General features: G+C 39.3%; 1 protein-coding gene and 2 non-coding genes across 3 annotated transcripts in view; all 3 read left to right on the top strand.

The window, feature by feature from the left end:
• The window catches only part of DCDC1 (doublecortin domain containing 1), a 405,509-nt gene that overhangs the window by 179,393 nt on the left and 200,843 nt on the right, over window positions 1–25,273 (top strand). Inside the window, exons 9-12 of the mRNA XM_038764553.1 lie at window positions 1,880–1,981; window positions 5,993–6,159; window positions 9,633–9,758; window positions 10,957–11,062. Of these exons, the coding sequence (XP_038620481.1) occupies window positions 1,880–1,981; window positions 5,993–6,159; window positions 9,633–9,758; window positions 10,957–11,062 (501 nt within the window). The remainder of the gene's footprint in view (window positions 1–1,879; window positions 1,982–5,992; window positions 6,160–9,632; window positions 9,759–10,956; window positions 11,063–25,273) is intronic.
• Window positions 3,638–3,775, top strand: LOC119944224. Its single transcript, XR_005455722.1, has one exon. It is a non-coding gene; the product is annotated as a small nucleolar RNA SNORA7 (small nucleolar RNA).
• LOC119944393 lies at window positions 4,242–4,379 on the top strand. Its single transcript, XR_005455875.1, has one exon. It is a non-coding gene; the product is annotated as a small nucleolar RNA SNORA7 (small nucleolar RNA).

Here is a 25,273-nt window from a genome sequence, read left to right as displayed (position 1 = left end):
ATGCAGAGTATTGTCCTAATCATTTGGGACAGTACAATACAACAGAGGGAGAGGCAGGAGGCAGGGAGATCAGCAAAGAGGTTGATACAGTAACCAAGGTAGAATATGATAAGTGCTTGGTTCAGTGGGGTAGCAGTTTGGATGGAAAGGAAAAGGCTGATTTTTGAGTAATCATTGAGGTACAGTTGAAAGGAGATCGAATATGTGAGTTGAATGAGAGAGATGTCGAAGAAAATGCTATGATAAATAGTATGTGGGACAGAGAGGCTAATAATGTTGCCTACAGTGATGGGAAAGATGGAGAAGACAGGGTTTAGGTGGGAAGATGAGATGTATTTTGGACATGGTTTGTACTTGGGACCTCTTCAAGTCGTGTTTTCTGCAAATGTTTGAGTTTAATTTAGTGGCAAAATCATAAAACTAACATAAACCTCACAGGTTCAACAAGCCCTTAACAACGGTTTTTTTCAGATATCATGCACAGAACTGCTTTCCAGAATATGATTTGTTACATTCTGAGAATTTAGCAAGCCCAGGCAAAGTGACATCAATAAACTCCCCAAACTCAGTCTCTGGTCATGATAATAACAATCTCACAGAATCTGTGTGACTTCAAATAGTGACTTCACTGTTGACTCTCTTTTGCTTCTTTATTTTTCATTGTGTTTAAAAGCTTTGTTCCAGATTACTAGCCTGAGACCGTTAGTGGGTTGGGAGACAATTTACTTGACAAAGATATAATCTATAGAACTCCTATGCAGATACTAAAAAAACACCAGGAGAGTGATGTCTAAGACTCAGAGTATGGATTTTGGAATCCAATTCCTGCCCTCTGCGTCATAAAATGGCATCTGTGAGGGTAGCAAATGTTCTAGGTATTTTGGGCCATCAGCTAAATCATAAAAATGTACCTCAAATGCTATATGTTTAACCTTTTTGTTTTATCCTTCCCTCTTCATCTCATTGGAAAAACGAGAAGTTGGAGGTAGCTTGACTGAAAAATCATAATTACAACCCTAATAGGACTACTCAGATAACTTCCCTGGTATATAACTTTAAATGGAGAGAGGCTCCATGTCCAATTTCCTCCTTCTCACTCTTACTCCAGGCCTTTTCTCTGGGGATATCACGGGAACCTGAATAAAATGAGCACTGTGATGTCATATACATATCAACAAGAAGAGAAAAGAGCTTTTGAAAACTACAGAGATTTAAATTATTCATACAGCTTCTCTCTTCTCCTGTTTCTTTTCTTGCCTGATGAATGGCACATCCTATGTGAATCTCCAGCCGTGAGTAGAGGTGTGGTGTTCCACTCCAGTGGATCCATCCTGTAGAAACTGGCTAATTCACATCCTTTGGACCATAATATATGCTGACATTTTTTTCAATGACAGTTGTACATAACATTACAATATATATTATCTCCCCACTTAACAATCTGTCCAACATTTGATAAGAGATTTAACTGTAGAAATTCTTAGTAATACAGTTATTACTATTTAAATTATTAGTTATTGGCGATTGTCAAGTTAAATCTGTTTTTTCCAAACTACTTAATAAATAAAACCCCCATCATCATTTTTAGGCAAAAATTTCCTCACTTCCTATTTTTTTTTATAAACATGCATTTTAGGAAGAAAGGGATTAACTTTTTGAAATAAAAGTTTTCCAAATCTTTGAGCTATTTCTTCATGGAGGAAGAATGATTCTGTTTCTACAGCAGTTAACTTGAAGGACTTAACTGGCTTTTCTTTTACAACCAAAGGCAAGACCCAGGTTGGAATTGTTGACTTGCTTTTACTGTTCAAGTAGGTTGGTTTGATTTTTTTTTTTCTGTAACAGAATTCTTAAATTAATAGGTTTATCTGTTTTTCAGGTATACACAAATGGTAAAGGCACGGGAGAAGTTCTTGTTTTTATTAGCAAAAAAGAACTGGAGCAAAACAATGAAAATCAAGTTGGTGGTCTGATGAAAAATGTAAGTTTCTTTACATCGGTGGCCCCAAGTTATTCAGTGACTTAAATTATTTTTATAAAATTGAAAATATGTTGATTAGTTTACACAGTATAATATAAATCTCTTTTCCTAGTCCTCAAGAATGTAGACTCTGCTTTGTTGTGCACCTCAGGCTCAGATAAAAAATGATGAAATTGTAGATATAAATCTGGTGGGGCTCGAGTTATTTTGATACAGTAATGACACCTACACACAGGAACTTGCCCTTTTGGAGCCAGAGGAACATAGGATTCCTAGTGTTCACTTTTCTGACCTTTCCAGAATGCAGGTCAGAAAAGTTCCTTCAGCACAGCAGTAATCAACGCGACTACTCAGTCCAATTGCTGGAGGAGGCTGGCTAGTTTGTCCTTGCACTCTTACCTTGGCCTATTTTCTGGGCAATTGGGATGGTTCTCAGGCAGAACCAACATGTTGCTGGGGCTTTTCTATTTTGCCTTTGTCTCACATGAAAGGACACAGAACACCCTGTTGTTTACAAATTGGGGTTATGCGCCTGAGTGCACCACTTGTCTTTTGGACTCCATTGCCTTGACTGACTTGTAGTATCACTTGCTTCCTTTACAGTTCTCTAGTACAGACTCACCTTCATGCGGTGATGCCTGCTACCTAAATATTTACAACCAGGGTTTACATTAGGTGGGATCTTTCATGGTCAGAAGTAGCAGGATTTTTCTTGTGTGTGTGACCTCCTAGAAAAGAAGTCATAAACTGCAAGGAGAGAAGTTATTTCTTTTTGTTCAGTTATGCAAGAAAACAAATATCTACTTAAATTAGTATGATGACCCAAGTAGTCAATAGTGAGATATTCTAGTTGTCTGGTCAAGTTATGTGCTCCTTTCTCCACTTGAAGAAATTCAGCTTTTTGGCTTGTAAATGGAAAACCTCCTCCATGCAATATCTTCTTAAAGATCAAGTACTTTTTGGAGAAAAGGAAACTTATAGCACTTTGCACACAACCCAGATAAATCCACAGTTGCTTGACATAAACTTTCTAGTGAATTGGTACTCTAACTAGTATAGTATAAAATACTGTATTCATCATTTAGAGTTCAATGGCAGTCAGTCAAACAGTCATATTTATTGAGCACTTATGTGAGCAGAGCACCTTACGAAGAACTTGGGAGAATACAACATAACAATCTAACGAACACATTCCCTGCTCACAACAAGCTTACAGACAATAATGGGATAATTGAGATCTGCATCCCCATCTATAATATTTCACTTGGTTCTCAGGCCACTCAGCAAATTCTTTACCCATAAAATTCCTATGGCAGGAGTATTGTGCAGATTAACACAGTTTTGGTTGCAGTAATCCAGTCTCAAGTTTATAGCTATGACCAGTGAAAGGTTTATTTGTGATATCTGCCCACCTCTTTCATGTTCAAGTCTCATCTTTGAAGATTCAAATTATACTGCTTTTGAGAAAATGGAGGTGCCGTATAACTTGGAGAGAAACTAGTTCTAAATTGTAGCGCAAGGGACTGACTTCTCATTCACACAGCATGCCTTTGAACTGCTCTGGTTTAGACTCAGCCTCAAATGGTTGTATCTCATCAAGCAAAATAAAACTGATTGTTTTTTACAACTTGTTTTTATATAATCATTACCATAATGGCCCTCTCAGGGTCGCACCTGGAGAGTTTCCAGTACTCTACCAGTCTCGACTACAGGAGAGAGAGTCAAGCAGAGGCATGCCCGTTCCATTCCTAGCTTGGGCAGTGGCTAGTGAGTGGAAGGCAATCTACTACAAGTCAACTCCATTGTTCTGGGCAGCACTGCCATGGGAGAGAATCGAGGGTGGAGACTCAAGTTTGCTGCATGGGAGTCCATGGCCATATTTTTACCAAGAAAACACTATGGATACATTACCGGAACAGTTGCAGATGGAGGTGAGGGGTTGTGGGAGAGATGTATCCATGGTGTCGCTATGGGTCGGAGATGACCCAACAGCATAAGACAAGGCAATTGCCATAATGATTTTCAGAATGGTGAGCATTGAGTTGTTTGACAATACTAAATTAAATCAAGTCAGCCTAGGTGAGTGGCTTCCGTTAATAATGCAGGCTTTGCAAATCCATGTTGCATGTGCATTTACCAAATAATTTCACTGTGATCATTTGGAAAGTCTACTTCCATTATATAGAAACTTTTATGTCTTATCCATCCTATAGGAAACTCTAAATTGTCTGGGTTAAAAGGTTCCGAATAGGGAGCATTTCCCCTCTCAGGATTGCACTTGGAGAGTTTGCAATACTTTACCAGTCTCGGCTATGGGAGGGAGACTCAAGCAGAGGCATATCCATTCCATTCCTAACTTGAGCAGTGGCTAGTGAGTGGAAGTCAAGCTGCAACAAATCAAAACTCACCTATGCTGGGCATCAGAGGCTTGGGAGAGAGTCAAGGGTGGAGACTCAAGTTTACTGCATGGCAGAAGGCAATGGCCCGCCACTTCAGTATTTTTACCAAGAAAACTCTATGGGTGCACTACCAGAATGATTGCAGGTGGAGATGGGGTGCTGTGGGAGGGATGTGTCCATGAGGTAGCTATTGCTTGGAAATGACTTGACAGCATGAGACAAGACAAAGGACCACTTACATTAGTAGTAAAATGATAGTGAATGAATGTCCATGATCATTTCTTTTTTTCCAAGCTATAGGCAAACTGTCTTAGAATATATTGATTAAAAACCCTCTAGACACTAGTGTTGAGGCCTTTTCTTCATCCTCCTCACATCTCCGCCTCAAACCCTACAAACCCATTGTGGGTACATCTGGATACCGCCTACTCCCCAGAGGGGAAATGTTCTTGAACACAAAGTGTTTAGAATTAGTATTATCCTGTTTCTGAGATCCCGGAATCTTTGCTCGGGAGGCTCCTGTGTACTCTTCCATTTGTCCTAGATCCTGCACTGAGTGCTTTTCTGCTGGGTCTCCCAAGGCAGTAATTGGAGGCCCGGCAAAATGGCATTCAGAATGGTAAGGAAAGACCTTGGGCATAGTGCTTCCCTGCAGGGAAAACTGAGTAACAAGAGATTGAGAGGTGCGAGAAAGTGACAAGTGAGGGAAGAATGGAAGAGTGTGACTGAAGGATGATGGTAGAAGAGAGCTATGAATAGCCAGAGAGTGACAGGAGAGTAGGGAGTGGGAGTAAACTAAATATTGAAAGCTAGAGTGACTAGATTATGACAATTAAAATGCCTTTGAATTCCTCTGATATCTATTAAAGGATTCCAGTAAAATTGGCTAAAGAGACATGTCTTAATATATCATGGCTTCCTATACACTCTGATTGTGAGGCAGAAGCAGTCGCTGATGAATGGATTTATTTAAAATGAGGAAATGACTGCATGATTTTAAAAATTCACAGGACTTAACCCGAAGCTCAACAAACTGCGATTTCAGCAGCATATTACCTTGTATTCTTCTAGAATTCCTCATTAAGACTAACCCGGGCATAGAGGCCCAGAATTAAGTGACTTAGCTTGCCTAACGATATAGACTATCGCCGTCCTGGGTTTCACATGAATCTTGCAAAATTATGATTTCTCTGTTGCTTTTGAGGGGTTGGGTAGGAACAGAGATCGCCAGTGATACAATCCGAATAAGCTACAAAAGGATATTAACAAACCAGAGCTCAAAATGCAGACAGAAGAAAGCATAACCTTTATAAAAGAGACTCGTTATAGTGTGTGGAAGCTAAATGCTCGTTCTGTACAACTGTCACATCTGCTTTCAGTCTCCACGCTGAAGGGTCAGAGCTCAATCATAATCCTGTTGCACCGCCTGCTGGTTAAAAGCCTGTGCTCATTTTGTTACTTTGAAATAAACATCGCCGTCATTTCACACTTCTTTTAGCATTCTATATGAATGTAATTATCATTTGTTTGGATTTCACTTGTTATGGAGTACAGACATTTTGGCACAGACGTTCTCATTTTACTCTATTACATCTTTTTGTCTGTTCACCAGTTCCTTCACTTGATTCACCAAAGACTCCAGCGTTCCTCTGATTTCAATCCATCAGGCTTCAATTTTACCTCTGCTCGCCTTTTCGATGAGAAAGGACAAGAAATTAAAAACCCGCTCTTACTGAAGAATGAGCAAAAAATTTGGGTTTCTTATGGTAAAGATTACAGGTAGGAGCTAAGTGTTTGCTATACGCGTGACTGTCAACCAGCTTCCTCTTATCAAGCCAAGGCCAGTTGTTGACTGCCAGGTAATACCCCTTTCCTTTTTTTATTTTAAATTCCAATAAAATTTCAGGGGTCTCGTTTCAGGCCGTATTGTTTGTGGAATATGACATCTCTGTCTCTGACTTTCTGTCTTAATGCCTTGTCATAGTTCTTGATGTCTGCCTGTCAGCACAGCAAGAGGGATTTTTTCATGTCTGAATAGTCACCTTAATGATAGCAGATGGAAACACCACAGGGGGCCTTAGCCCATCACACTGTCATTGTCACACACTGCCCTGACCTGCTTCCCCTCCTCTATTTTTTTTTTTGTCCCTTTTTAAAGGAGAAATGGATGGTAATTGAAAAGGATCTTAAGCAAGATTTATGAAGCTGTAGACAACATGATTCCCCACTACCTCTCTATGTTTCCACAAATAAAGTCTTAACCTCTTAAGCACCAATGACAGTACATCTGAAGATAAATCTGTAGAGGCTTGTAAACCCTGGGCTACTAAAGTTAGGACAAAAATGGGACTCACATTATCTCACAGTAATTATTGGTTATATCCAGGGATGGCTTAAGTTTTTAGATTGGTAAATTCCTGCATAAAATTATTTGATTCTTTTTTTTTTTTTTTGAGGAGTGAGAGCTGATGGGCCCCACATTTAATAATGACCTGCTTTGTTGTGATTATATGTTGAATATCTGAAAATCATGTATATTTTGACTGAAAATATCCAGATGAACTCTAAAACTGATTTTCAGGAAAGTTAAGCATATTTGCTTACTATCCCTCCATTTTAATTCATAGAATACAGTTTTTGTGTAGTATTACAGAGGTGTATCTGAAAGGAAAAACAGGAATTATTAAGGAGTTTATTTTGAATCATAGTAAATTTGTTCTTTAATTTTTATATGATAATAATAATAATGGCATTTATTAAGCACTTACTATGTGCAAAGCACTGTTATAAGCACTGGGGTGGTTACAAGGTAATCAGGTTGTCCACGTAATCAAGGTTGTCTTGATCGTGTCTATTGATCAAAATCCTTTTTCTGGAAATATTTTTGTTCCTTCTGACTTGGTAGGAAAATGCAGTATATAATCTGCTCTTGGAAAGACTTAGAGAATAACTATGTAACAGTAGCAAAAGTGTATTCTATATGCACTTGAACTTTAAAGTGAAAATGCCTAAAAGTAATTTATGGGATCGTATTTACTGTAGGTCCTCAAGGAATTGTAAGTTTTCCCATAAGCAGTCTTCAAAAACCTATTTAACCACATTATAACTAAAATTGTTTTATGTAGATAAAAGCAATGATTAAACTCCAAAGTAGCAGGAATTCTTGAATAATTTAGTGAGCACTTACAGTAGTCAATTAGAAGTAAATTATTCTGCATAATAGGAGGAAGGATTTAATAAAATGTAAGACATTATTGTTTCCTCTTGATATGGTGAGTGAAAGGGGGTGATTGAATTAAATTAATCTTCCTGATACAGTTTAATATAATCTAATTAAATAAGAGAAAACACTTTTTCTTGCTAATTGAATCACATTTACAGAGTAACTAGTAAAATACCACGTAACTGACATTTTCCAAAATTGCTTGTGTGAGATTGGCAAATGTTTCATTGGCATAGCAATTCTAAGACTTGGTAGTCTTTTTCCATTTTTTTTTCAACTGATGTATTTTGGATTGTTTTTTGAAATCATATCAATTTGGGTTTACAATTCACAGTTCAGGGAGTTACATTTACCACATAATACCTAGAGACTTTTGTTTTTTAATCTATTTTAAATTGCACCATTTCTTGCATTTGTTTGAGGGATGGAAACAATGATAAAGCATAGAAGATAAAATTTTGTTAATTATTTAAGGATAATTTTGAGAATAATTTATTCAATGTCAATTCCTAAATTCATTAGCATATATGTTATAATATATTCTGGGTTAAAGTCTGCAGTTATCTAATGAGATGAGCTTACTTATTAAATGCTATTCAGGTTATAGCATTCCTTCCGCAATGAAATGCACTGAATTCCTTTTATTTAATTATTTTGCTTTGGTCCCTTTTAAGGAAAGTGGGTTATGAAGGCTAACCTGATCATTCCTAATGATCTGGACAAAAATTATGGATAACTTCTTAGCCATTTTTATGTTAAAATTGATTTCTCTACCATAGCCTATCAGTGTGGTTTGGGAATGTACCATTGTCAGCATTTGCAGTAAATCTCAAGTAGGTCTAACATAATAATAATAATACTAATAATTATGGGATATGTTAAGTGCTTACTATATGCCAACCGTTCTTCTAAGTTCTGGGAGAGGTACACGGTAATCAGGTTTCCCACGTGGGGCTCACAGTTTTAATCCCCATTTTACAGATGAGGTAACTGAGGCACAGGGAAGTCAAAGTGACTTGTCCAAAGGCACGCAGCTGATCAGTGGTGGAGGTGGGATTAGAACCCACAACCTCTGACTCCCAAGCCCATGCTCTTTTCACAAGGATTCAGGAAAGGGATAAGCAGAGTTATAAGGAAGCTGAATAAGTGATACTGCATTATTAAAAGTAAGAGGGAAATCAGCAAATGGTTGGATGCGACAAACTTAAAAGCAAACATATTAGAGCTGTCCGGGAGTGAACATGTCATCCAAAGTTGTTTTTGGCCCTGTTTAAGATAGGCTTTCTAGTAATAAGCACATTTTTAGAGCTTAGTTTCAAGACTAAGTGAAATCTGGATCCACAGGTGGATGTGAAACATGAAAATGCTTTGAATCCTTATTCAAACCAAGTCTGTATCCTGGCTAGACAATATAGATGTGAGGGTTTGTGGGAAGGGTGTATGGCTTTTGTTATATTTAAAGTTAATTCTAATGGTTTTTCCTGTGTAGTGAGTTTCTTTGGGGGATTTTCCTTGGGAAAATATCTAAAAATGAATTTTAAATGTAGTTGAAGTTATGCCTCTTACCTGCCAGGGCTTCACTCTCCAAGTGACAAATTGTCATATATCCAGGCAGAACCATAGTTTAAAACAGATCCACTGAGCTGTTTACTTCTCTGAAAGCTCTCATAGAGATGAGGGTGTCACAGTTATCTGTAAAGTAACCACCATCACTGGTCTTAATATGGATTTACATGTTTTTGTTCCTTGATCAAACTTCCAACTCATGTTTTTTTCTATCTCTATAAACTACATTGCTCAAAAAAAGATAAAGTGAAACAGTATTTTACTTGATATTTGCTCCTGATGGAATTTGAAGTCAGATTATGAGCACTTGATTCTACTTCATAATCTCTAAATGAAATATAAATGTTTATGTTCATTCTTCGCAATCTGGTGTCTTGATTAATATATAAACTCATTCTTAAATTTCTGCAGACATTGATGTTGTTACAAAAGGACCGGTTTTGATACTATTTTTATTTTTCAGGTCTCCCTTAAATCCCGTTCTGAGTTTGACCTTCGATCGAGTGTTCGGAGCAGAAAAGGGTGGGGTCACAGTTGTTTATAAAACGCCTCTGGATTCTAATCCTGATCAGCTGCCTGAATTGGACAAGTAGGTTAATTTGTATTTTATCAAGCCTCTGTAAAATCTTTAAATTTAAGATTTCCCACAGACGGAGAAAAATGGAAAAGATTGTAATAATGAAAAGCTATTCTTAAAATATGGTGATTTGTTTCACTTCTCTCATTTCACGATATAATGACTCGATGGCTAAAACGTGATGAACATTCAAGGGTTATTCATGTAAAAGTGAATTAAATAAAATATACCCTCACACATTGGACATTGGCTGCTTTTCAGATTCAACAACAAGGCAGAGATTATATCACTCATGTGTGGCAATTATATGTTCTTTCCTGACTTTTCCAGGAAAACAGGATCAAACAATGAAGTGCCATACCATTGTATATATGTCCAGCACTTTGGCACCCTACTTGTTGAAATTAAAACGAAAAGGATGAAGTTGCTGGGGTGGAGGGGGAGGGTATTTATTTTTTTGAGTTTAATGTCAAATTTCAGAACCAAAATAATCATCTGTGTATTTTTCTCAGTTCAATACATGAAATAAGTATGCATCTTAAAGATCCTGAGTAAATTTTATTGACGGACAAGTCAGCAAATGCTCTTGCTGAAATTAAACCGTGTTAGAACCTATGTAGAGCTGGAAAACCATTAGATGGTCCTTTTGTGGTAAACATTCATTTACCTGTAGGTAAAATTGGCACATTTACCTCAATTCCTTTAACTTTTCTTTATTAGTTTGATTGGTCCTTCTTGGTCCTTTTGCAATTTATTTTACTCAAAATACAAGACCAAAGCTAACCACAAGATGTTAATAGGGATGTGATTAATGACAATTATGATAAAAGGATTAATTCCTGGTTTTGGAATGCTCTTTCCCAGTTAAAACATCACAGTATTACACCGGCTCTTTAGCTAATAACATTACTATGTATGACTCATACTTATCTGGTGACCCAGCCAAATAAGGTTTTTAGTCACATTTATGCAATATTAGACTTTCTCCATTTTTGCAGTTTGCCTTTAGTCCCTAAGACACTCAAGTGATCTGGGTGCTATCCCAGCTCAGCCACTTACCTGCTGTGTGGCCCATCAGATTTTCAGAATGAAAACTTGAATATTAAAGTTGACTACATTTTGGAGAGGAAGTAATAAATAAATCTCCAATTTCTTATAAATGGAAATGTGTCCAAAGGATGAACATTAAAACATCTTTTGTTTTTCTCAGCTGGGAAGTTTGTAAAGGATTTCCAGTTGATTTCCGTGGCATCAACCAGCCGATCCCTGAAAGACATGAAGAGGTAGATGTGGAGAGCCATTTCCTGAAGAATAAGGTTGGGAAAGCTAACTCAATTTGCTAGTTCCTATTTTGGGTAGTTTGGCTTTTTATTCTGCCTTTCCTGCTGACCCTACATAATGAAAGTGACTCATTGACATTTTAGTGGATAGACCATGGGCCCGGGAGCCAGAAGGACCTGGGTTCTAATCCTGGCTCCACCACTTGTCCACTGTATCAGCTGTGTGACTTTGGGCAAGTCACTTAACTTATCTGTGCCTCGGCAACCTCATCTGTAAACTGGGAATTAAAACTGTGAGCCCCACGTGGGACAACCTGATTACCTTGTAGCTACCCCAGTGCTTAGAACAGTGCTTGGCATATAGTAAACGCTTAACAAATGCCAGCATCATCATCATCATTTGGCAAGTCACTTAACTTCTCTGTGCCTCAGTTATCTTACTGGTAAAATGGACATCAAGACTGTGAGCCCCATGTGGGATATGGACTGTGTCCAACCTGATTACCTTGTATCTACCTTAGGACTTTGAACAATCCCTGGCACATAGTAAACACTTAACAAATACCATTTAAAAACCAAATAAAAACTAAAAATACACCACGGAACATCATGAGTTCAACTTCCTTTGACTCTGCATGTATGCTTTTCAAACTCTTAATCATGGGACTTAACTGGTTAAAATTGCTCCATCTTCCCTGACTGTCCAACTAGATCTGGAAAAGGAAAGAAAATCAAGTGGTGAAAGCAAATCAGTAATTGGTGATATATTATGCCTCCTTAAACCTTTAAAATATCTCTCCTTAAAAGACTGCTGTAATCCATTAGTTGTTATTTTATAATGGCTGTAGTTTTGTTGTGTTTCTGTAAAGCTGTTTTCATCCTGATACAGTGATCTCGCTCCAGAGTAATGGGATTTTTTTGGTAACCTATCTGGGGGAAAAGGAGTTAGGTGTGTATGTCAGTTATACAATGAATTCTATTGGTGATAGTTAAATAAATGGAGAAAACATGCTACTATTCAAGAGCTTCTTTAGGTACTGAAGCATGAAACAGGAAAATAAGATTTCAGGCACATACCTTCATAAAAGGAATTTTAAGAAGTCATGTAACAGAAAACTTGCAGTTGTGTTTCTGGCTGTTTTATGTAAAAAATGATCATTTCTGCAAAGATCGCTTAGACTTCTAGTTGTCCTATTTTGATCTCTCTGGGTGAGGCATTTTGTCAACCCTCAATTTAGCTCATTCATTTGAAAATGCAATTCCCTGATTACTTTTAACTTGAACTTTATTGCTTTTTCATGAAATGCAAACAAATCCTTCTTATGGATATTTTTGGAGGATGATTTTTTCAAGGCATCCTCGGCACTCTCCTCCCCCTTAGAAACTAGGAAGTGGGTTGTCAGAAGCCCATGGCAGGTGGGAGAATCTGGATAGTGCCAGGATGTTATAATGATGGTAATTGTAGTATTAAAGTGCTTACTTTTCTTTCATTCATTCAATCAATCATATTTATTGAGTGCTTACTGTTTGCAGAGCACTGTAGTAAGTGCTTGGGAAGTACAAATCAGCAACATATAGAGACAGTCCCTACCCAATAACGGGCTCACAGTCTAGAAGGGGGAGAGAGGAGACAAAACAAAACAAGTAGACAGGTGTCAGTACCATCAGAATAAATAGAATTATAGCTTTCTACAGATCATTAATAAAATAGAATAACAAATATGTACAAAATATATACAAGTGCTGTGGGGAGGGGAAGAGGGTAGGGCAGAGGGAGGGAGGGGGCAATGGGGAGGAGAGGAAAAAGGGAGGCTCAATCTGGGAAGGCCTCCTGGAGGAGGTGAGCTCTCAGTAGGGCTTTGAAGGGAGGAAGAGAGCTAGTTTGGCTGATGTGGGGAGGGAGGGCATTCCAGGCCAGAGTAGGACATGGGCCAGGGGATGACGGTGGGACAGGTGAGAATGAGGCACAATGAGGAGGTTAGTGGCAGAGGAGCAGAGTGTGCAGGCTGGGCTGTAGAAGGAGAGAAGGGAGATGCGGTAGGAGAGGGCCAGGGGATGGAGAGCCTTGAAGCCGAGAATGAGGAGTATTTGCTTGATTCAAAGGTTGACAGGCAATCACTGGAGATTTTTGAGGAGGGAAGTGACATGCCCAGAGCGTTTCTGTACAAAGATGATCCGGGCAGCAGTGTGAAATATAGACTGAAGCAGGGAGAGACAGGAGGATGGGAGATCAGAGAGGAGGCTGACACAGTCATCCAGTCGATATAGGATGAGAGATTGAACCAGCAAGGTAGTGGTTTGGATGGAGAGGAAAGGGCGGATCTTGGCGATGTTTGGGAGGTGAGACTGGCAGGTTTTGGTGATGGATTTGATGTGTGGGGTGAATGAGAGAGCAGGGTCAAGGATGACACCCAGGTTGCGGGCTTACAGGGTTTGGGAGGGAAGGTAAGGAGCTCAGTCTTGGACATGTTTTAGTTTTAGATGGCAGACAGATATCCAAACGGAGATGTCCTGAAGGCAAGAGGAGATACGAGCCTGTAGTAATATTTTGACCTTTTCAACTTCAACTTCTTCTTTTTATACCATTCTCTAATTTAAAAACGATTCCTGATTCTGGAGGATTGGCAACTCTGCCCATTAGGTATTTTTCACAAATCTATGGGACATACTTTTGATTTCATTATTCAGTCATGGATAAAAATTCCCAAAACTGTCCTTGGGACCTCTTGATGAGCAGGTGGTATGGTCTAGTAGATCTGGGATTCAGGAGCCCTAGATATGCCACTGGCCTGCTGCGTAACCGTGTTGGTTTTCTCAAATTTAAAATGGGTAATACCCGCCTCTCCATAATGACGGATGTATTGGTAAGTGCTCACTATCTCCCAAGTGCCATATTGAGTCCTTGTGTAGATACAAAGCCTCGTTCTATAAGGGGCTCATAGTCTAAAGGGAAATGGAGAGTAGATATCGGATCCCATTTGAGGAAACTGAGACACAAAGAAGCTAAGTTACTTACCCAAGGCTACGTGGCCTTGGCAGAGCTGGGTTTGGAGCGCAGGTATCCTGGCTCTCAGGCCTGTGCTTTGTCCATTTCCTTGAGGCCATTCTGTTTATCTAGTTCACAGAGATGTTGTGAGGACAGAAATGAGGCAGGTAATGTAAAATGCTTTGGAAAAATTAGCACTGCACAAATTCAAGGTGTTATTATTAAGCATTAGTATTTGGAGGAGTGGGTGTGTTCCCCCTCTAGACTGTGAACTCATTGTGGTCAGGGAGTGTATCTACCAGTGCTGTTATACGGTACTCTCCCAAGCCCTTAGTTCAGTGCTGTGCAAACAGTAAGTGCTCATTAAATGCTATTGATTGATTCCAATGAAATAGAGTAGAGAAAAGAAATAAGGAAAAATGGATATTCCGATTGGTCCATCAAAGTTTTAAAAAGAAAACGACTCTTAGCAATGAATGCTTTGAAATCCTGGGAGGGAAGTGGCCCCCAATTCTTCATTTGAAGGTGAACAGTGTGTTGGAAATATGAATTTGGGGACATGAAAAGGAGCCCTTTGAAAGATAAATTCAGGGCAGAGGTGCTAGAGAGCTACAGGAAATTTTTATTTCAGAGCCTTGCTGCTCATTGAGGTAAAAAAGACCCTAAGAGGATTACAGAGCAACAAAAAAGCAAAAGCCTCAGATGTTCTGGATGCATACGTTTTGAAATTGTCTCCAAAGAGATATTATTGCCCAACCCCTGACTGTTATTTTTAATCTCTTATTGACAAGTAAAACCTTTCCTACAGAGAAGAATTTGGGTCATATAATCCACATTGTTGTATCGAAGGGATAGAGATAACCTCAACAATTACAACCTGTTGCTCTTTTATCCATTTAGAACAGGATTTTGAATCTATTGTAAATCAACAGTTTGGCAAGCACATCTCTCAACAAATGGCTGGTGGCACCTAATTTGCTCTGGGTCTTTTTGAATTATATAATAAAATAAGAAGCATGGGAGATTTTAAATGCACAGTTTTCATTAATGCTTCTGTTGGAGGTTTCCAAATCTATCTACTAGAGGTGTAATAGTCTCCGAGAGATTGGAATCTATCTGTCAATCAGTGGTTTTTATTGAGCATTTTCTCTGTGCAGATCACTGTACTAAATGCTTGGGAGAATTTAGAGGTTTTTTTAAGGCATTTATTAAGCACTTACTTTGTGCAACACACTGTTCTAAGCACTGGGGAGGTTACAAGGTGATCAGGTTGTCCCACGTGGGGCTCTCAGTCTTAATCCCCATTTTACAGATGAGGTAACTAAGGCACAGAGAAGTTGAGTGATTTGCCTAAAGTCACACAGTTGACAAGTGGCGGAGCCGGGATTTGAACCCATGACCTCTGACTCCAAAGCCCGGGCTCTTTCCACTGAGCCACACTGCGTAGAATTGGTAGTGGCCTAGTGGATAGAGCATGGGCTTGGGAGTCAGAAGGTCAAGGGTTCTGATTCCAGCTCTATCACTTGTCCGCTGTGTGACCTTGGAGAAGTGACTTCAATTCTCTGTGCCCCAGTTACCTCATCTCTAAAATGGGGATTAAAACTGTGAGCCCGATGTGGGACAGGGACTGTGTCCAACCCAATTTGCCTATATTCCCCATGTACTTAGTACAGTGCTTGGCACATAGTAAGTGATTAACAAATTCCACAATTATTATTATTATTTACAGTCTAGTGGGCGAGGTGGACATTGAAATTAAATAAAGGATTGATAAGTGCTATGGGCATCCGATGGCATGAGTGTCAAAGTTCTTGGCACTTAGTGCAATGCTTGACACATGGTAGGTGCTCAGTAAATACCATTGATTGATTTCTATGAGCCTGGGCTTTGGAGTCAGAGGTCAGGGGTTTGAATCCCGGCTCTGCCACATGTCTGCTGTGTGACCTTGGGCAAGTCACTTAACTTCTCTGGGCCTCAGTTACCTCATCTGTAAAATGGGGATTAAGACTGGGAGCCCCCCGTGGGACAACCTGATCCCCTTGTAACCTCCCCAGGGCTTAGAACAGTGCTTTGCACATAGTAAGCGCTTAATAAATGCCATCATTATTATTATTATTATTATTATTTCTATGTAGAGCACTAGAGCATCGCAGATTTCCACTACTGGGATTTAGATCTTATGGCACTCAGATTTATCCAGAGAAGACCGTGGTTCAGTGGAAAGAGCCCGGGCTTTGGAGTCAGAGATCATGGGTTCGAATGCCGGCTCTGCCAATTGCCAGCTGTGTGACTTTGGGCGAGTCACTTAACTTCTCTGTGCTTCAGTTACCTCATCTGTAAAATGGGGATGAAGACTGTGAGCCCCCCAAGGGACAACCTGATCACCTTGTAACCTCCCCGGCGCTTAGAACAGTGCATTGCACATAGTAAGCGCTTAATAAATGCCATTATTATTATTATTATCCAGAATCAGTTATACTAGCCCAAGTGAGTCGAGAGACACTAGCATTTCTGCAAATAAATCACCAGTTTATAGATCATTCTTTATCTGTTAGCATATACTTCTGTAGTGCACTCACATATATACATACCGCCTCACAATCTCTCTCTGAGTCTCTCGCGTGTGCGCGCACACACACACACACACACACGCATATATATATATATATATATATGTATATATATATATATATATACATATATATATATATCTTTACACACCTTCACGTGCTTACCTGGCTAGTCTAAGGGCAAGGTGTTGAACTGAAGCTTGAAAACCACCTTGCCTAGGATTTCAAACGATGGAGTGGTTCCAAAGTGCGCAATTCATACGCACACTTTATGCACCATGCGTTTAATTTTAAATGGTATTTAAGTGCTTACTATGTGTCAGGCACTGTACTACGCCTGGGGTAGATACAAGATAATCAGGTTGGACACAGTCCGTGTCCTAAACGGGGCTCACGGTCTTAATCCCCATTTTACAGATGAAGTAACTGAAGGATCGAGAAATTAAGTGACTCGCCTAAAATGATACAGCAATCAAATGGCTGAGGGGGAATTCGAACCCAGGTCCTTCTGGTTCCCAGGCCTGTGCTGTATCCACTAGGCCATGCTCCTTCCTTCTGAGTGTTCAGGCTGTTTATATACCAGGTATTTTATCATATCTCTTCTTATTCTTTCTTTCTCTGGAATTGCTTGGTCCAGTTTCTGCTGGCCTTCACACACTGCCAGCTACTTTGTGAATGTACCAAAATTTCAATCAATCAGTGGTATTTGAGTGATTTCTGTGTGCAGAACACCGTACTAAGCATTTGGGAGAATACAACAGAGTTGGTAGACATGTTACCTGCCCACAATAAACTGACAATTTAGAAGAGGGAGTGTCACCATGGGCACCCTGTTTTCCAACTCTTCCTTTGGTGTGTACCCAGGAACATTCCCTGTCAGCACATACAGCAATATCATCAGTAGTAATAGTGGTAAATGTATTTATTAAATCACTTACTGTGTGCAGAGGACTATACTAAGTGCTGGGAAAGAGTACACAGTAGTATACATATCAGTAGGTTTCCTTATTGTATTCTTCATAGACATCATCTTTTTCCACCACTCACATATCATCATCATCATCAATCGTATTTATTGAGCGCTTACTGTGTGCAGAGCACTGTACTAAGTGCTTGGGAAGTACAAGTTGGCAACATATAGAGACAGACATCCAGTGTACCATACACCTCTTGGAAATTTATGACAGTGATGACCTGAATCAGTGTCCATGAAAGGCAAAATAGCCTTTTCAAGCACATGGCTGAATCGAGTTAAAAAATGCCCATTCTGAATAAAAAGTCTGTGGTGATCAGAATTTGTCATCTGAAGTTGGAAGTTTCAGGGGTATAGACACAGGATGGCTGCTTTACACTTTGAGGACATTCACTTGTGCAAGACAACACGGGTCGCACCAGACAAATAAATGTTACTGTTAAATAGGGAGCAGGACCCTTGTAATAGAAACAGCGTTTATCGAGCCTCTATTTTTATATTTGTTTTGTGCAAAAACCTTTGGGAATGTTTGGGGAAGAGCAACAACGCTAAAAAGAGTTAAGAAAGGATAGAATTCAAGTCTTTAATGTGAAAGAGAGATTGAGAGTAAAGTTAATAATAGTCTATGTGAACATGATGGGATGTTATGTTACAAGTTATGAGTGGATGGCCTTCCTTCCACTAAGGAAGAAAAAGAGAAACTGGGTTTAATACGTAAACAGCCCTTTTACATTTTATGTTTCCTTATTGATGGGTGACTGGAAAGAGTATTTTTGTTACCTGACTGTCAGTCAATCAATGGTATTTATTGAGTGCTTACTATATGCAGAGCACTGCACTAAGCACTTAGAGGAAGCAGCGTGGCTCCGTGGAAAGAGCGTGGGCTTTGGAGTCATCATCATCATCAATCATAAATACGATTGATGATCAATCGTATTTATTGAGCGCTTACTGTGTGCAGAGCACTGTACTAAGCGCTTGGGAAGTACAAATTGGCAACATATAGAGACAGTCCCTACCCAACAGTGGGCTCACAGTCTAAAAGAAGAGTCAGAGGTCAGGGGTTCAAATGCCGGCTCCACCAATTGTCAGTCAATCAATCAATCGTATTTATCGAGCGCTTACTGTGTGCAGAGCACTGTACTAAGCGCTTGGGAAGTACAAGTTGGCAGCATACAAGTTGGCAATTGTCAGCTGTGTGACTTTGGGCAAGTCACTTAACTTCTCTGTGCCTCAGTTACCTCATCTGTAAAATGGGGATTAAGGCTGTGAGCCCCCCGTGGGACAACCTGATCACCTTGTAACCTCCCCAGCACTTAGAACAGTGCTTTGCACATAGTAAGTGCTTAATAAATGCCATTATTATTATTATTATTACAGTACAGTAGACGAGCTGGCAAAAACTTTTATCAATGGGCTAAAATGACCTCCACTCAGAATAGTGTGGCCTAGTGGAAGAAGTATGGGCCTAGGTTCTAGTTCCTGTTATTTTGCCAACTTGTACTTCCCAAGCTCTTAGTACAGTGCTCTGCACACAGTAAGCGCTCAATAAATACAAGTGAATGAATGAATGAATGTTCTGCCACTTCTCTGCTGTGTGACCTTGCAGCTATTCCTTAACTTCTCTGTGCCTCAGTTTCTCCATCTATAATATGGAGATTAAATCCCTGTTCTTCCTCCTACTTGAATTGTGAACTCTAGGTGGGATAGGGACCACTGTGTTTGATCAAATGATCAATCAATCAATCGTATTTATTGAGCGCTTGCTGTGTGCAGAGCACTGTACTAAGCGCTTGGGAAGTACAAGTTGGCAACGTATAGAGACAGTCCCTACCCAACAGTGGGCTCACAGTCTAGAAGATGAAATGATCTTGTATCAATCAATCAATCAATCGTACTTATTGAGCGCTTACAGTGTGCAGAGCACTGTACTAAGCGCTTGGGAAGTACAAGTTGGCAACATACAGAGACAGTCCCTACCCAACAGTGGGCTCGCAGTCTAGAAGGGGGAGACAGAGAACAAAACCAAACATACTAACAAAATAAAATAAATAGAATAGATATGTACAAGTAAAATAAATAAATAAATAGAGTAATAATAAAATAAATAAATAAATAGAGTATACCCACTGCCAAGCAAATACTATTATTACTATTGTCATTTCCATTGCTATTATTATTATCATCATCATCATTATTATTATAAGACCTCAATCAGGAAAGGTTGGATCCACTACCATAGAAGGGGCTTCTCCTTTGATTTGAGCCTCTACTCATTAACCTGTTAGGTCGCCAAACTCTTAATAGATATATCCAGCGCTTAGAACAGTGCTTTGCACATAGTAAGCGCTTAATAAATGCCATTATTATTGTATCCAGTTAAATACATGGAACAAAAGTGGTTTGTTGGATGAATCCCATCACCCAGTCTCTCTTCGGGATGCAGGGCTTACGTGTGGCTACTGCGGATATGGAGCCATCAATCAATCAATCAGTCAATCATATTTATTGAGCGCTTACTGTGTGCAGAGCACTGTACTAAGCGCTTGGGAAGTACAACTTGGAAACATATAGAGACACCCTCACTGAACTTGAAGTGGCTATGATGCTTCTGTTGGTGGCACTGATCTTTGCGGGGACATCCTTTTTGATGGATGGTTGGTGGGGGGTTCAGAATTATTGAGTGTAAGCTCATCACGGGCAAGGAACACGTCCGGTGATTCCGGTGGATTGCACTCTCCCAAATGAGTAGTTCGGTACTCTGCAAATAGAAAGTGCTCATCAAAGCAACATGAGAAGCAGCATGGCATAGTGGATAGAGCACAGGCCCGGGAGTCAAAACGTCGTGGGTTCTAATCCCGGCTCTGCCACTTGTCTGCCGGGTGACCTCGGGCAAGCCACTTAACCTCTCTGTTCCTCAGTTACCTCATCTGTAAAATGGGGATTAAGACTGTGAGCCCCATGTGGGACAACCTGATTACCTTGAATCTACCTTTGTGCTTGGGACAAAATAAGCACTTAACAAATACAATAATAATAATAATATCCTGAGGATCAGTTCTTCTGTGCTCAAAGGACAAAGTTGTCCATGGACTGGGATGGGTGCTTTCCCTTTCACAAGAGTTATACAAAAGGAATCTTTTTTTTTTTTCATTTTCCCACTGATGCTTCCCTGTCTATACTATACATTGGTTATGTATTGGAGAAGCAACGTGGCTCAGTGGAAGGAGCCTGGGCTTTGGAGTCAGAGGTCATGGGTTCGAATTCCGGCCCCGCCACAAGTCTGCTGTGTAACCTTGGGCAAATCGCTTAACTTCTCTGAGCCTCAGTTACCTCATCTGTAAAACGGGGATTAAGATTGTGAGCCCCACATGGGACAACTTGATCACCTTATATCCTCCCCAGCGCTTAGTACAGTGCTTTGCACGTAGTAAGCGCTTAACAAATGCCATCATTATTATTATTATTATTATGGTCAGGGAACAGCTCTGTTGTCATAGTAGTAATAATAATTGTGGTATTTATTAATTGCTTATTACGTGTCAGGCCCTGTACTTACTGAGCACTGGGTTTGACACAGTCTCTGCCCTACATGAGGCTCACCGTCTAAATCCCCATTTTACAGGTGAGGTAACTGAGGCACAGAGAAGTAAAGTGACTTGCTCAAGGTCACACAGCTGACAAGTGGCAGAGCCGGGCACTTGGTAGAGCGTTCTGCACACAGTAAGTGCTCAATAAATACCACTGATGGATAGATTAAATCCAGACACCTTGAGGACTCTAGTTATTCTCCCAGCAGGTAAATTTGGAAACCGTTGATTGAATGATACTTCCAGTGGACCCTTGCTAACAATCCCAAGTCACTCATGACGATGCCTTCCTTGTCATCCGTTTTAAAATCCTCTTGACCCTTCTCTCTTGCTGGAGTCATTCTCCATGACAGGGGGTCCACTCCAGCCTTGTTCTGTCTGGCTTGACCTTGTTTTTTCTCCCACTTAAAAATAGTCCATTGACTCCCGATCCTGTTAGCTAGAAGCCCTAGTGAGAGGATAATTCACAACTCCGGTTTGGCTGATGAAGACAAAACCCTATGGTTAATCAATCAATCAATCAATCAATCGTATTTATTGAGGGCTTACTGTGTGCAGAGCACTGTACTAAGCGCTTGGGAAGTGCAAGTTGGCAACATATAGAGACAGTCCCTACCCAACAGTGGGCTCACAGTCTAAAAGGGGGAGAGAACTAGGGATAACTATACACTCTACTAGGTGACACCAAGAGCCTCACAACAGTAGCCCTTGCTACAACAGGAGGAATTTAGATCGGACAGTAGGAAGAGATTTTTAACAATAAATTTTGTGAGACAGTAGACGATATCGTCAATGGAAGTGGAAATCTCCTTCCTCTGGAAATTTGGGGGTTGCTTCTAATCTTGTGTACCTGATCTCTTAGGTCAGTTTGCAGCCCCTGAGTCTGTGGTAGACCTGCACATATCTAAGATATTTACACAGTACTTAATACACTTTTGCTTTGAAATTTTAGTCGATTAAACCTGGACTAATTTCTGAGTCCAATTTCTCAACAACTGTTAACAGCAGTAGATCTTCACTAGTCCCAACAAGAAAAGAATCACATTTTACTTTGGCATCATGTCTCATCTAAATTTCTAACATTATAAATAACTGATATCTAGTCTGTCATCTAGATTCCTCAGGTCAAAATACAAGTTCATATGACTGTAATAGTTCCATATCTTTGTGCAGTAGGCCATTTCAATGATATTATTTTGTAAGGATTATATATATGAAATAGTTTGTTATATAATAGAGAAAGGAGAAAGTGTCTTTTTTTTATAGATTTCACCAAAAAATGTGGATCTAGTTCCTAAGGAGTTTTAGTATGACTTTAAATCATTTCAAAAATCATAAATATTTTAGTATGTCTCAGTGGCATATTTGATATTTTCTTCAAAAGTAAGGGTTCCGATTCTGTTGAGAGTTCTTACCTTTCAGTTCCTTTCTTTCCCCTACAAAAATAGTGATCACACTTTTTTCAACTATCTTGACTTTTAATAAAAAGGCTAAAGACTTGTGTATGATCACTTATTTTTAGAACTGTTTTGAATTTAAGATCATTGGAGAACAACTTTTTAGGTATTTAGGTTTGAAATAGAATATTGTATTACGACTTTTCCTCCAATAAAGTTATTTGTGGCATTTTTTAAGTGCTTAATAGCTCTGGGATAGAAAGGAGATAGCCAGGTCAGACACAGGGCCTGCCCTTCAAAGGGTTCATAGTCTAATGGGAGGGAGAAGAGGTATTTCATCCTCATTTTACAGATGAGAAAACTGATGCTTAGAGAAGTAAAGTGACTTGCAGTCACACAGCAGAGAGGTAGCAGAACTGGGATGAAAACCCAGGTCCTCTGACTCCCAGTGGTCTTTCGATAAGCCACATATTCAACATTAAAAAGATTTAGCTTGAAGTGAAAATACTTTATTTAGAGAAGGCATTTATGCCGAGGATATGCTTAGGCTGATTGGATTGAGGAATGGCTAAATAATAAAGCTTCTTTTTCAAAGGAATATGTGTATAGAAATTTCAAGAGAGTGAATGAAACTGATATTTCTGTTTCTCTGAAGTTTTATATATATTTTTTACTGATTTTTTTCCAATAGCTTTTTTTTTTGGCTTATTTGGCACAGATGGTCAGGATGGCCTATCAACTGTACTTTGTAATGCTTTCAATGACTATTGTCCTCACTAAGCCCCAGCTTCCCCTTGGCTTCTCTCTGGCATTAGGTAGTTGGTTGTGAAAGTAAACTACAAAACATAATGAAGACGGCAAAAATCACAGGAAGAGGAAATTAATATTCATTGTTACTCCTATGAGTCTTGTGACTCCAAACTCCCCATGCTTTTTAACATCAAATGAAGCTAGGTTTGCAGACCATGCTGTTTCTGCGACATCTAGAATCACTTTGGCATCCAGCAAAACATCTCTTGTAGAACAGCATGGTGTTCTTTCTGAGGGCCAACCTGAAGAGAACACAAAGGCCCCGTTTTCCCCGTACCAGAAAACCAACTGTTAAAAGATTAAGACGCGTTGGGGAGATAACAAGAACCTAGGATCGGGCAGCAGGTATTATACAAAGAAATGTTTGGCAGTATGATACTTCCATCTGTCTAATTCCACTCAAAACAATCTTCCTCTCTGCTGTAGAGAGAGCTTTTGAGTTTCAGAGCAACTTAGGAGTTGGGAGGTTGAGTAAGAGTGTTACCTTAAATGACGAGTCCCGTGGAGGGGGATTAGCAGAACAGAGTTTATCATTGTTCAGAAACAGTGGGTATTACCCTCAAAATCTATCTGCTACTGGCAAAGTGTGGAATAGATACTAAAATAGCTGTGCTTGGGATACTGCTGTTTCTGTATTAAATCTATCTATGTGCTATGAAACCTTTCCCCTTCTTTGCGAAAGCCTAGGAGAAAATCTATTACAAAGAAAATTAATAAAGGAATTGTCCATTTGTAACATTTGTTCATTTTGCATATGTCAGTTTCTTCTCTTTCACTTCTCCTCAGAAAGAGATAGCGATACATGCCAAAAATATACAGTTCACTTTTCACAAGACTTACCGTTTAAAATGATTTGAACCCTGGATTTCTACATGACAAACTTTTAAAGTTTATTTCATAAGAATATTGTTCCTTAAGGCAATGAAGTGGTTGTGAACCTTCCATTGGGATGACTCGTATGCACAATAGAGATCCATTCCAGTTGCCCTGAGCCAACTGATTATAAAGTGGCCAACCAATCATGTACTGTTTAATTGGAACTAAGGAAAGGGCAATAGATTGTGATTTTTTTATTACAAGATGAAGACCAATAAAATTAATGAGGATTAGTTCTTCAGTTATAGACTACCCTTGACACACAAAATATTGTGACATAAATTAGCCCTTACCAATTACCCTAGTCTGTGGGTGATTAATTTTTCTCAAACTGAGAAATGCACAAATTAATATTCCCTTTAGAAAGAGGTAAATAGGACTGAGCGAGAATGTGCGGATGAATGTGTTTGTCTAGTCGGAAGATCCTGTGCAGTGAAACAGGTATTTTAGAATTTTGTACATTTATCTTCAGGGAAAATGGTTCACTTATGGTGCCTGGCTGTTGTTAAATATGAATCAATCCACTTTGGGTTTCTTTACTACTGAAATAACATTTTCATATCTCTCTAGCACTTGTCTACAATTGTCATTTTTCTCAGCATTGTTTGCTTTTTATTTTAATTTTGGAGATTTGCATTTTATTTAAGTAGTCTATCTCCCCTGCTGAAATGTGAACTCCTTGAGAGTAGGAATATTATCTTCCAACCTACTTGTCATCTCCCATGCACTTGATACAGTGTACTGTACACAGTAGGTGCTCAACAAATGCTCTTGATTGATATTAAATAAGCTAAAGAACCACCTCCCAATTGGTTATGAGCAAGTTATAGGTTTTAACTGTCCTATATGTTGCCAACTTGTACTTCCCAAGCACTTAGTACAGTGCTCTGCACACAGTAAGCACTCAATAATACGATTGATGATGATCTGGACCCAGCACATTCTAAGGGAGAATAGATATCAGTTGATTCCGAACATGCACTCTCAGATCTGTGTGTTTAAAACATATATAACCAACTCTCTTTTTTATGGTATTTGTTAAGCA

The sequence above is a fragment of the Tachyglossus aculeatus genome, chromosome 22 (assembly GCF_015852505.1).
Source record: "Tachyglossus aculeatus isolate mTacAcu1 chromosome 22, mTacAcu1.pri, whole genome shotgun sequence".
NCBI classification, from domain to species: domain Eukaryota; kingdom Metazoa; phylum Chordata; class Mammalia; order Monotremata; family Tachyglossidae; genus Tachyglossus; species Tachyglossus aculeatus.
This window is presented reverse-complemented; position numbering and strand designations above follow the sequence as displayed.